Genomic DNA, 14444 nt, shown 5'->3' on the forward strand with positions numbered 1-14444 from the left:
AAAGCAACGTCCTGCTGCTGCCTCCTGCGTTATGTGCAAATTCAAAACAGGTGGTACGCAGGGCTGTTGAGGGATATCTAACGAGCACTTCCAAACTGCAGCACTTAGAAAAAGAATCACCTGCAAGGACAGAAAGTAACTCATAACATGTCTACAGTGGATTTTTATGAAACAAACACTTTGAGGATAGAAAGAGAATAATTCAAGCTTTTTGTGCAGCTGCAATGTTGGTGAGTTTGACATTGTGTAATACAATCAGATAGGACTTTTCTGTTTGGATGAATGGGCTGCCAATAGGAAGTTGCACCTTGTTAGCACCTTGCCATTAACTAAGATGGCCGCGGTCTGCATATGATCCATGGCTTGTTTCCATTGGGTTCCTTCATACTCAATTCATCACCCTTCAGGTGAAAGCCTACTCAGTGTTACGTGAGTTGGGAATGGTGCAACTTGGGAATACATCATCACTCTTTATCTGATGTAGTCGTTGTAATTGCTGTTTGACAAAAATAATAGTTAGTGCAGTCGTGGTCTGTTATGATCTGTGCCGACGTGCATCAGCTGTGCTTTTGGCGTTGATGCTCAAGCGCCGGCAGCATCTTGCTCGTCTCCTTCCCTTGTGCCACAGGTTTTGTGAATTCATTGAACGATCACATGCCAAAATTCTCTCTTTTTAAAATAATGCAAATAGCACATCTACAAGCTCACAGCTGTGTGTGTGTGTGTGTGTGTGTGTGTGTGTGTGTGTGTGTGTGTGTGTGTGTGTGTGTGTGTGTGTGTGTGTGTGTGTGTGTGTGTGTGTGTGTGTGTGTGTGTGTGTGTGTGTGCGCGTGCGCGTGCACGCACGTGTGAGTGTGCATGTGTGCTTGCATGCGGTGTGTGTGTGTGTGTGTGTGTCTCTCAAGTTTCACAGTCTGGTGCAGATGAGAGTCACTATTAAAATGCTAAACTACAACCTCCACACTTGTACAGCTCAGTGATCCAGTCTAGTGACTCCATAATTCATCAGAGAAGCGGAATACATAAATGTTCAACCCTCCTCTCATCTCACATCATAGGCTGCAGCGATCTGTCATCTTAGTTGTATCCCTATATAGCCCTATATAATAATATATATAGCCCTATATAATGACTATATAATGGAAGAGCCGATCTACAAGCTCACAAAGCATTGCATCGTGATGTGTTGTGAGCTTGTTGATCGGCTCTTTTCACAATAGAAAAAGAAAATTATAATAATTGTTTTAAAAATAATAATAATGTTAAAGTTAACAAAAATAGGGACTCAGTCAGAGTTCATGTGGTTATAATCCACAACTCCAGAAATCCTTGTTTGAGAAGAAGACAAACAATCATCTGATCGTTCAGGTATCGATCGGAAGATTTAAGCCGCTGGCTTTATGAGTCATGGCACAGTCCCTTGTTGGCCAACCAAACTGCACTGGCACTGTGAGATAGCACTCGTGCGGATTTGGCTGCCTGCTTTTTGGTCATAAATCATGTAAGAAAGGCACTGTTGGCATTTTTATTGTCCCATTTGTTATACTGTGATATAGAGCTTCTACAACACACCGCAGACAAATTTGGCCCTGGTTTTTGTGTCAAGGAGCTTGTATTTGGACATGCGTGTGTGTTCATGTGTGTGCCATGTGTGTTCATGCGTGCCTGTGTGCGACCCACACAAGTGCACGTATGTGTGTGCTGCAGTTATGTGCAGCACAGACCTTGGTCTTGAGGATGAATACATCTCAATTTCACAGTAGTCTCCTCCAATCGTGACTTCTCCTTGCCTTGTTGATGCACACACAGCTCCACGTGCACTGATATGATGTGAGACATTATCTGTCTTCCTGATGTCCTGATGTCTTCCACACAGCTCCACATGCACTGATATGTTCTGCGACATCACCTATCTGTCTTCCCGATGTCTTCCACACATTCTCCACGTGCACTGATATGATGTGAGACATCATCTGTCTTCCTGATGTCCTGATGGCTTCGACACAGCTTGACGTGCACCGATATGTTGGAGGACATCACCTATCTGTCTTCCTGCCGATGCTAATTTCTTTTAATTTACTCAAGCAGTCTTGGATCAGACACCGGAGCACATAACTGTCGTATCCCTAGACTTAAAAAATGAACAACTACAAGTTACATTATTGCGTCGTGTGCAACAGCCCCGCAGAGACCCTTGTGTTGCTTTGCTTGTATCCCTCCCTTTGGCACTGTCGTCCAATCTGTGAAGCACACAGAACTCATTTAGTTTTTTGAACTTCTAGTTTTATACCGTAGTCCTCCGAGAGTTGACCGTTTTACAGCTTAGTCTAATAGTAATCTGTGTATGAAAATTGAGAATTTGAGTCGAATAAATTGGAAAAGAGCGGAATTAATGAGCACAGGGCTGTGTGCAGGACGGAAAGGGAGGGGAGGGAGAGGACGTGTGAATGAGAGTGAGAGAGAGGATGAAAGCATGTGAGACAACACAAGACAAAAGGAGAAAGTCCCAAAAAGTAAGAATCACAAAGGCTGAGCGTGTATGGCACTGTCTCTGTTTAATGGCACAGACAATAACTCCAGTACTCCTGCTCCAAGCTCAAGAGCATTGAATGAGGACAAATGGGAGAAACAGGGGATTGCACTCATCCAAAAACAAAGTTGGACGCTAAACTTCCCAATATAGTGTACGCCGTTAATAGGATTTTACCCCTGTCAAGTAATGAGCCCAATGTTCTCGGAAGTCTGTATAGGGCTTTCGGAGGCCCTCCCTGGATTCTGAAGCTGGTAGAATCCATTCGGAGGCCGTGATGATGGATTAGCTAAGTCAACTTTCTTGTGACAGTAATTTTCAAATTCTGATTCATGATTGGTACAGCAAAAAAGGTGACCCTCACGTTGAATCTGCTCCCTCCCTAATCAAATATGAGGAGCTTTACTCAGGAGCTGAGAGAAGCTGCGACTATGAACGGTGTGCCACAATTACAATTGATTTACTCTTGAGTATACCCCACGTAATCCACGACAAAATGTCATTTGGATTTTCTGGATAAGTTCGCCTTTTGTGTGTGTAATGGCACAAAACTCTTTGGCATTGTGAGCATGAAAAACAAATTACTTTGTAGCTGTCTTGGAACTAGAAGGTTCCCAGTTTGATCCCTGGCTCCTGCTTGCTTCATGGCGAAGTGTTCTTGAGCAAGACACTGAACCCCGCCCTAACTGCTCCTGATGAGCAGCTTGGTGCTTTGCATATGCGAGTGTGTGAATGTGTGTGTGAATGTGTGTGTGAATGGGTGTGTGAATGTGTGTGTGAATGGGTGAATGTAATGCACATGTAAAGCACTTTGGATCTTTGGATTCCCAAAACTTTTCAGCTCGAGACCCGAGAGAGAAATGTAGTGTCTCCTCGGTAACCAAGCTTACTAAGATGCATTATAATCACATAAGTCACATAACTGCTATTTTTGACACCCCTACCTACCCTTGACATCCCTAACCCTAACCTCCGGTTAAAAGCCACAGGTGATTTTTAACCAGCCACGCATGTGTCTTACCGACAACGCATGGAGCCACGGTACGCCAGACCGACCGACACGTCTGATCGCTACTGTCGGAGAATGTACTCGCTCCTTCTGATTTTCTCTTCTGTCAACGTTTTTTTTTTTGCTTTTCAATTTCAGAATTCTTTTTGAAAAACGTTTTACTGTAAATGTCATCATTTTTGAGTGGTGCAACCACTACTATGCGGAGCTATGCGTGTCTTTGGCTGTGTGTCTGGCTGACTGGCTGACTGCAGGCACGGGCACACACACACACACACACACGCACGCACGCACGCACGCATGCACGCACATACACACTATTTTTTTATGTTTGAATTATTTTTTAAATAACTAGAAAAGTGTGCTTCTCGGAGCACACAGGGGCGAAATCATAGTCTCCACATTGCCTTCGGCCTGGCGGAGACAAAAACAAATGATATAGCCTACATATAGGAAATGTAAAACATATCCATGTTTTAACCCATGTTTGCATGATCCAAAATTGGGTACCGACCAATAGATTGGGAAACACTGCTTTGGATAAAGTTGCTGTAGGTTTTGTTCATGTCAGTATATTAAGTTTTCATGCCTTTTCTTACAGGAACCTGGGGAAATCAGGGCTGCGTGTCTCCTGTTTGGGACTCGGTGAGTACAATTACATGGAATTACTGTCAAATCACATATGATACCATTAAGGGCCTCCAGATCTGGGTACATCTTAATGGGTACATCTTAATGGGTACATCTTAATGTACCATTAAGGGCCTCCAGATCTCTCTAGGTGCTGTAATGTCCTGTAGGTTTGCATGTGTGTCTGTGGCAGTGATGGACAGTATATTTACTTGAGTACTGTACTTAAAGGTCCTGCAACATGAAATTCAACTTTTCAAAATGTGTTTTTTGCGCTCCCCTATGTGTGTTCTATCCCCACCAATACACAATTATTTTATACAATCAGGCTTTCTCATCATATAGGGGCTTTTATGGAAATTGCTCTCGGGAAATTGCTCTCTTTGTTTACAGACATGCCATTGTTGATTTTCCAAGCTGGCATGGAATGGAAACAAGTCTGGGTTTATCTATCATCAGTAGTATTATAATGTCTCAAAGATTAAATAATTTGCATATCAGAGCCCCCACCATGCACCAGGACATTGTGGTACTGCAGCTAAAACTGCTTCAGAAGTCAGAAAGAAAATGACAAGGACCGGTTATATCAGAGTGGTGATTTAGGCTCAAACCATTATAAATATGTTTGAGGGACATAAACAATATGATATTAAATATTAAAAAACAGTTTTAAAATGCATATTGTAGTTCCTTTAGTTTAAAGGACCACTTCACCCATTTTCAACCTATCTTTTCGGATTAATTGAATATGAAGGACCCCAATGGAATTGGAAACAAGCTAGGCTTTCTTGGGTTTAAATCCTCTTAGCATACCTGTATTGAACTGTACTTTCCTGTGCTTTTTTTCTGCAAATTGTTAATAATGTATTCAATCAATCTACTGGTATCAATCAATCAATTCATTCTATACCAAGTCTCTGTACGTATATAAGTACGTGTGTACGTCTGTAATCCACGTAACTCGAGAACCGTTCGGTCCACCCACTTCAAATTCGACACACGCGTTCCACACCACCACAGGGAGTGCAGTGCTCGGTGTCGACTCCGTCAGATAGCCGGTTGTCCAGAACCAGCACAAAAGCCTCTTCCCTGGGCTCTGAACCTGATCACCCCTATATCTCCATGGAGCTGGCCAATGCTCATAGTCATTATAATTCCATTTCTGTCTACTGTGTCTCAGAGAAGGGATGTGTACAGCGCATAAACCCGCCTACCATTGACATCATCCGTATGCAGGTTTGGTCATTTCAAACGAAGATTAATCAAATGTTTAATTTATTTTTGTATTATTGCGAGAACGGCTAGCATGCTAACTTTCCAGGAATAGAAAGCCTGCAGTTTTTCTTAGCTTGGATTCCCCGTCAATGTCAGCTGGTATAGGCGGGTTTCTGAACTGTCCACAGCCCTCCTCTGAGACACAGATCGAGACAAATTTTATACCAAATAAGCATTAGTGAGCTAGGAGTCAAGGACTAATATGAAGATATGATGAAATTTGTTAGTAGGCCTACTTTGAATACTTTAGTATATTTAAAAGAAAGTACTCCAGTACTTTAATTCAAGTACAAATGTAACTGGGCACTTTTAACTTGTAGTTGAGTAATATTTGACCAGGAGTATCTATACTTTGACTCAAGTACTGTGTGGAGTATTGACCACCACTGTGTCTGTATGTAGTGTGTCTGTGGTGTGCATGTGTAAGATGAATTGAGGTGTAAACAGAGGAAAGGAAAGGAAGGAATATTTGGCGTTACAGTATAAGATATTTACAAACTGTCAAACTTGCCCTCTTGTTAATATTTAATCAGTGGTACTGGATTCAACAAACATATCTGCTAAATGAAAAGTACTACTTTATAAATGTTAATTCAGCATGGCCTACTTTGAGGATCCCTTGGGGTCCAAGACAAAAAACAGCTGTCCTGGATGTCATCACACGCGACATTACTTGCATGTGTGCACTCTTTATCATTTTTTGGTTTTATTATTTTATTTGTCTGTACCAAAACGTGTTCACTCTACTTGCATGACTAGTGTATCTACCCCAACTGACTTGAGGCAAGAACCAACAGAAAGGACATGTGCCACCGTCAGCCAGCTGAGCTTTGCGCTCAGTGGAGCGCAAGGCTCCACTGAGCTGGTGGAGCTCAGGAGGCATGCCTTAGGAGGCCCGCCTTACCTTTCTCCATCTCTCTGTCTGTCTGGGCCCTCTGGAGCATGTGATGACAATGTTTTGGGGTTGTGTGCAAGTATGAAAAAGCATGAGGAGCACATGGGTGGAATGTCATTACACCATTACAGTGCAACCATAGTGTGGCATGTTGTAATCACTAGGAAAAATGAGCATTTGTGCCTGTCGTAGACATGTGCAGAGCAAGTTCAGTCAGGGAACCTCAGTGCAGTTGCTGCCGGCCGTTAATTGGGCCGCCTCAGCATCACACTCTCATTCACATGATTCACTCAGCCAATCACACACTCACTCCATCTTCATACCAGCTACTTCAACCGGAGGTTTGCATTCCTCCTCCTGCTTCCTTCCTTGCTGCTGCGTATCAGCGCGCTGCTGTATACAAACCTGCTGATCACCCACCTCCACCCCAGCTACCACCTGTCGTTTTGGATCTACTGTTTAGGGACGGGGGATTCGGAGTCCCTATGGTCGGGACTGATGCGCTTGATCTGAGTACCTAAAAAGCAGATCCAATACATCGCCAAACCATAATAAATATACTGTATTGCTCATCTTATATTCAATAAATATATATTACATCCATCCTTGAGTTGTCCTGACTGAAACAATGTTATAGCATGGCTCAGCTATAGTCCTTTTGAACATGAGGACCCAGGTTTGAATCGACCACTGTCTTGACTCAAATGTCTCTGGTTTTCTGTCTCTCTACACTGAACTATCCGAATAAAGCATAAGATTCCCTAAATAAGTGTTTAATACATTGCAACCCTCCCAGTTAATAAACGTTTGATGTGTGTTTATCAAAAGTTGCGGATTTTCGCTGACCTATACAATCGCCTTGCAAGTCCTTCACAAGAGGAATTATTAAGCCATGTAATGTTATTGATATTACGGCTTCACAAGCTGACAGTCAATTATATGCAGCTGAAAAGTAATGTAGGTTGACACACACATTGACACACACAACATTATATTCTGTAGAAATGTCCTGGTCAAAACAACCAAAACGTTAGTCCAACGGCTCATTGTTCTGAGGTACCATTGGTCCATTGGAACCATTGGTCCAACGCACGCATTATAATGTTTTGTGTTGGTGTATGTGTTGTCAAATGTCGCCACTTTAAACTGTCATAGGGGCTAAAGACAGACTTAAGAGAGCTTAGAATAAGTGCCCTTGTGGTGGCATTATTTACATGTCTAGTACCGGTACATCGACTAGTTGACACACAGGAGTGAAAACATGATCTCTTTGCGAAGATACTACGGTAATAATGGAGAAACGCACGCACACACCCACACACACACACACACACCACACACACACACACACAGGTTGTGGCACATGTCAATTTTACGGGTAACACACACACACACACACACACACACACACACACGCACGCACGCATGAAAAGCAACATGAATGACAGAACTGTCAGTCATATCCAAATTAATTCTCAAAATGTCTTGGCTTGGTTCTGCCTAGGGTTTGCTTTAAAGCAATGATCAGTGGGCGAATGCGGAGTTCAGGCCTCGGAGGACTCCAACTGAAAGGGTATGAATATGATAATGCTTTCACTGAGCCTCGGGCAACTTCCCTGTCTACGTTCAACTCTGACATTTGGCTATGGTTGGGGGAATGGGCGCTGTGCCGGGTGCCCATCTAAAATGAGTCATCATTAATGCATGGATAACTTGGCTCTGTTAGGCAAGGTGGGTGTGTGAGTGGATAGGAAAGAGTTACAATTAGAAGGTCCAGTATGTTCCATGTGGTCTGTAAATGGTAAATGGTGCATTTATATAGCACCTTTATCCAAGGCGCTTTACATAGATTGTGCATTACATTCATACACACATTCATACACCGATGGCAGCGGAAACCATGCAGGGCACCAACCAGCACATCAGGAGCAATTAGGGGTTCAGTGTCTTGCTCAGGGACACTTCGACAGTAACTCTGGGGGAGCCCAGGTTCGAACCGGAAACCTTGCGATTACCATCCAGCCACTCTACCCCTGAGCCACCGCCGCCCCTGTGTGTTTGTGAACTGTGACTTTGACATCTCCCCCAACAGGCACCTGGGTGACCTTTGGAAGTCAGATTTCGGACGAGGTAAGACACTGCATGATGACAATCGCTGTGAACAATACTCAAGCATGCACGTTGTTTCATTTTTTCAAGATTTGATGCCAGAAAGACCTTTGCCTCTCATTCCCATCCTCAACTCCCATTCTATTTTGTGGCTGCCAAAGTTTACCATTGTAGCTATGGTATAAATTGGTTCAACTGGCTCAAATGGGGGTGCAAAATAAACCATAGTGATATTTGCCATTTTGTAATCATGAGTATGGTTCATTTTGCATTGCCTGCTGATTGAACATTTGAAACCATAGTTATGGTCACAATGGTGAATATCTCAGCGGGCAGTTGGTTCCTATGGTGTGTGCAGTTGGATTTTATCCCAGGTTAAGTGGTTTCTAGGTCAGGACACAACGCCTGAGTACTCACTTGGATTTGTGGGTCGCATGGCACTCCTCGCCAATAGACGCGGTTCTACGCGTTGTGTAGAAAAAAGTTCAACACTATTCAACTCTGGTGGTCACGGGCAGGCATGTGCCTGAGTCCCTGAGACATGCACGCATGTGACAGACACATTGCCTGCGTCTCTCTACATGTCCGCTCCGACCTCATCGAAAGTGAATTACTAGGCGTGTCAATCAACTCCGGTGTGAAAACACCTTTGCTCTCACCTTCAAGGTGCCACTCATTGTCGTCAAGGAATAGCTCGTCACTGTCATTCCAGGACATGTATACAGAGACACTGAGACAGACAAACAATACGCTCCAGGAATAACTTTAATACATTACAGGCACAATAACTAGGTTGAAGACAACCTCTTACCTCCTCAGTATGAGTTAGGAGCAAAATGGCCACCGTCATGGCTTCATGGTTTTCATTCACATTCCTTCATCTCTTTCTGGGCATTGCTCACTGGCTTTTTATGCATCTGTGCATGAAATGCACATTTGCTGTGAAGAAAAAAGAGAATGTCCACACGATAAATTGCTCTCCTATTTTTATTTATTTAACCAAAAGTGAACAATGTTTCACCCATGTAGGGCTTCATCGGGTGGAACCTGAGTCGAACCTGAAGAAGCCTGAAATTTCTGGTAAACCTGGGTCGTGTGAATTCACATTTTCCTGTGAATGGCTAGATGAAGCCCTACATGGGCAAAAAAAATTAATAAAAAATACGGGAGAGTGTGAGAGTGGACATTCCCTTTATTCTTCACTTGATTATTTTTGGGTCCAGCACCGTGTTTAAAGAAGCTGTGGGGATGTGCATATCCGACCTTTGTGCACATGTAGTGTAGCATAAAACCAACAATACCCCCCTCCTCCTGTGTCAGGTGGCAGAGCAGCTGATGACGATTGCCTACGAGAGCGGGGTCAACCTCTTTGACACCGCAGAGGTCTACTCCAGGGGAAAGTGAGTAATGCCTCCCGTCTGTTCTCTAACATCTAATCTTACCTGGCCCTGGAGCAGCACTGGGCTGATCTGCTTGGCTTCGCTCCCAGGAGGTGACCACAACGCTGCTCATATTCAGCCCCAAACCAAAGCTACGTAAACTACTGTAACTCATCTGAAGACACTCTGGTAAAGACATTCTTTAGCATTCTATAGTGTTTATCGTTTCAGTGTACGGATATTCTGCTGTTAGACGGATGATAGGTTCTTGGTTTACATATGACCCTAGACTATATCTATCTACTCTATGCATTTGATGTATTTACCTTGTGTTGTTCTTCCTTACTGTAAATCGCTCTGGGTGAAGAGCATCTGCTAAATGCATGAATTGTAGATTTTAAATTGGCAGTGAATCAAGGGCTGGCCGTGGCTCACGATACATTTCACGCTGCCTAATTCACCCGTGCAGGCCAAATGGTTTTGTGCCTGAATGATGACGTTTCAGGGGCAAGGCCACTTGGCCTATGGTGTTGTACGTTTTTCGAGGGCACAATGCAAGGTCAGGAATGCCATCAAATGAAACAAAACAAAACAGTGTTATTATTATTCATTTTTTAATTATATTTTGGGGGCTTTTCTGCCTTGACAGGAGCATGGTAGAGGAGAAAATGGTCAGCTGGGGCAGTGTGGGTGGTTCATAATTTAGGTCATATATATTAAAATGTTATTTAAAGGATAGCCCCTTGAGATGCATCATCTCGTTTTAGAGGGGGTCTTCGGGCACAACACAATGAATACAGTACATAAACAAAACCTTTTTAAAAAAAATTACCCAGGGTAGTAGCTGGACACAAGTGCTCATTCTCAGCAACGCCCTGCACATAGAGACACACACATTAATACCTGGGAGCTTACCAGTACAACCACAGTCTTATACTGTTGGCCACTAAGCAGCTCCACTGGAGCAGTTGGGGGTTCAGTGCCTTGCTCAAGGGCACTTCAGCGGTGTTGGATGACAATCACTTCCCGACCCAGGTTTTTCCATCCCGTCCGGGGAATCGAACCGGCAGCCTTTCGGCAACAAGGGCGCTCCACTAACCCTTAGGCCACCGCTGCCCCAAAATACATCAAACATGTCAACACACAACAATACACTTACAACATCAACAAAACATGGAGGCTCTCCAATCCACTCAAAACACTACATCAAGACCAGAAGCAACTGCATATCATTTTTTTTTTTTTATGATTTGTACTTTATTAATTTTCTTTTGTATATGAAACATTGACATAGACATAGACAAAACACAACGAAATAAATGCATAACAAAACAAACACAAAACAAAACAAAACAAAACAATATAACAGAGATGCACAGAAATATCCCGCAGTCCACCCCAGCCCCAATTCCAGACATATTCCTTCAGTGTATTTTTCTAAAGTTGCAGCCCGTTCAGAGCTCACTCAGAGCCAGAAACTAATCAGAGTCCTGATACGTGCATATGGTAAAAGCCCCATTTTAAGTCATAGTCGTCCATCCTATTGAGCAGCCTGTATGACAGTCGCTCGTAAGCGCCCAATAGTCCCATCGAGGCATCCCAGAGGGATGGAGCATTCCAGTCCTTGACCAACAGCCTCCTACCTGACATAATGGCCGTTTGTATCCATTCAGCTAAAGGAGGAGCAACATGCCTCAATGTAACTGCATATCATTTTTGAGGGGCAACAGTGGCCTCAGCTTTCATGGCCTCCATGAAATTCCTGCCCTGGAGGTGAATGTTAATTTCAAGGTTAAAGAGTATTAGAGTATCTCATGCATTACAGATGAGACAAGTCATCCATTAATTTATTTTTTATTTTTTAGTGGGTGTTTTTTAGTGGGTTATTCACATGGTGCAGATCCACAGCAGTTAAGGAGGAGTGTGCAATCTTCTCGCCCTGGAAGGACAGCCTATGAGATGTAATCTCCTTTCTGTCTTTCTTTCACAGAGCGGAGATAATCCTGGGGAACATTATCAAGAAAAAGTGCTGGAGGTAAATGCAATCTGTTAAGAATGTGTCAAGTGCCACTGCCACCACAGCATAAATGTGCCTCGGATTATTATCTTTTTTCTAGTGCACGTGCACATAATAGGCCTGTAAGCCTGTGGGTGAAGGGATATGTACATGTGCGCTTGTGCTTCCATGAGCTCCATTGTGCGTGTGTATGTCTATGAGTATATGTGTAAAGTGTGTTTACTGCTTATATCCGTGTGTTATGTGTTTACAGAAGTGGTACAATTTACAATTTACAATTTAGGCATTTAATCCAGAGCGACTTACATTTAGGCAAGAACAAAAGTATGGGAATACATCACATATATAAAATGCATTTATCAAGAAGCATGCGTAAGCTAAGAACGTAACTAGAACATATCTATATAATGACACTATACATATTAACTATACATATATACTATACTATCTATATATACAAGTGAGAAGTTGTACCCAACCCCGGCAAAGGGACCCAAAGTCACACACTGCATACATCACTGACACGTCACTGACACACTGCAACACACTACACTCACACGGCAGGACGTCACACACTTACCCTCCGCGTCGTTCGGCCGCTATCTCCTCATATCGCGCCGAACGCGGACCCTCAACATCACCCGCGGAACATTACTCATTGCACTGACACCAATGTTGCCTCCCTTCCACACCCACGCCGGCATTGTATCTCTTCACAACAAACAATATCTCCCCAAGCACCCACACCCCCGCACGCACACACTCACATGTTGCCAGGTCTATGAAAACAAGCCCAGAAAAAACGCCATTCAACACGCTACTTACAACTCGCTTACAATTCGCGGACCTGGCAACACTGCATCCCGTGATTCCCCTCTTTTCAGTGGCTGCGCTATATCTATGGGCTGCGCCGCCAACATTGTTGCCACGTCTATGTAAACAAGGCCGCAAACCCTGACTTCCTACAGCCTACAGCCTATACTTACACACACTACCACTCGCTTACAATACGTGGACCTGGCAACACTACATCACCCCTTCCCAATGGCTCTAAACCCCACCACGTGACCCACGTGGTGGCAACACTACCGGAACTTACACAGTACACACACACACACGCACGCGCGCGCGCACACACACACACACACACAGTGGCGGCCGGTCCATAGGGGGCGCTGGTGCGCCGCACCACCATGCACAACCCCTGACTAAAACGTGAATAAGAATGACTGAGAAAAGTGAGAAACGACATCTGCAGCCTGTAATTTATTTAAAATTAGCAATCCAGAAACGTAAATATTATATAATATAAGGAACCGCTAACCAAAGGCAGTGATTACAAGTTGTATTATGCTGCCACGTTGTATTATGCTGCCATGAAATGTCAAATGTTGTTTACGTTGTGTGACGTTTCTGATTGGTTACTGAGTGTCACATGTTGGTGCGCGTTCAACTGTAGCCCTTGACTCTCAGCACTGAAGAGTCATCCACATGTCTTCAGGAAGCCACTGGGTCGCAAAATGTGCGCGATCAATGTTATTCACACCACAAACCACTTGGGGGCAGCATAAACATCACAACACAGTTTGACATATAGTTTAACACACAGTCACCATAGACGCTAGAACAACATCAATGATGAGCCAGGTAAAGACAATAATTCATTTTCATAATGGAACAACAACACAAGAAAACTGTAGCCTCAATCTACATGAACTTAGCCATGTTTGGCAATGCCATGTTTATTTTTAATTTTTACAAGCCTTCCATTGAATGTGATGATACCTATAGTGCATGTTTTCTATCAACAGTACAGAGAACAGTACAGTACATCAGAATATTAATCCATGTAATAATAATAATAATAATAATAATAATCATAATAAATAAGAACACAACACTAATAACAGTACAGATAAGAGTACAGTACAGTACACATGAGTACAGTACAGTACAGTACAGTACAGTACAGTACAAAGACTTACAGTACAGTACAGTATACTGTATACTATACTGTATGATGGTTTGGAGAATAGGCTGGTCTCTCTTTTTACAACACATAAGCCATTGCATACAGGTTCTCAACCTTTTTAATTTCAAGGACCCCCATAACTCTGAGAGTAAAACCAAATGGACCCATAAGAGTCCCATTTTATTCCATTTGTACAGTATCAGAGTTAAAAGTTATAAAAGAGTCCATTTGGTTCCATTTGTACACTCTCAGAGTTACAGACCTGTAGGGTCCACTTGGTTCCATTTCTACACTCTCAGAGTTACAGACCTATAATGGCTCCATTTGGAACCCCCTCAAGGAACCATGAGGGTCCCTGGATCACACCTTTGAGAGCCACTGCTTTAAATAAATACATAACTAATATAGAGCATATTTGATCCATTTATTGTTAGGCTATAGATTATTTTGACATCTGAATTTTACAGAACCGCCCACGCAAGACACATGCACATGCACGCGCATGTGCACATCCACATGCACGCGCGCATGTGTCCTCTTTTTGGTCATTCACAATATGGTATGCCTACACAGTTAAAATAATGCAAACACGAACATTGCGCGAACGACTGCGTCGACACCTGCCGTG

At 43.2% G+C, this 14444-nt stretch overlaps 1 protein-coding gene across 2 annotated transcripts in view; it reads left to right on the top strand.

The window, feature by feature from the left end:
- kcnab1b (potassium voltage-gated channel subfamily A regulatory beta subunit 1b) overlaps positions 1-14444 on the top strand; it is an 81280-nt gene that overhangs the window by 41880 nt on the left and 24956 nt on the right. For both annotated transcript variants that reach the window (XM_079488982.1, XM_079488981.1), the window contains exons 2-5: positions 4141-4184; positions 8432-8469; positions 9769-9848; positions 11818-11862. In XM_079488982.1, coding sequence (XP_079345108.1) covers positions 4141-4184; positions 8432-8469; positions 9769-9848; positions 11818-11862 — 207 coding nt within the window. The remainder of the gene's footprint in view (positions 1-4140; positions 4185-8431; positions 8470-9768; positions 9849-11817; positions 11863-14444) is intronic.

The sequence above is a fragment of the Electrona antarctica genome (genome assembly GCF_951216825.1).
Source record: "Electrona antarctica genome assembly, chromosome: 19".
Classification (NCBI taxonomy): domain Eukaryota; kingdom Metazoa; phylum Chordata; class Actinopteri; order Myctophiformes; family Myctophidae; genus Electrona; species Electrona antarctica.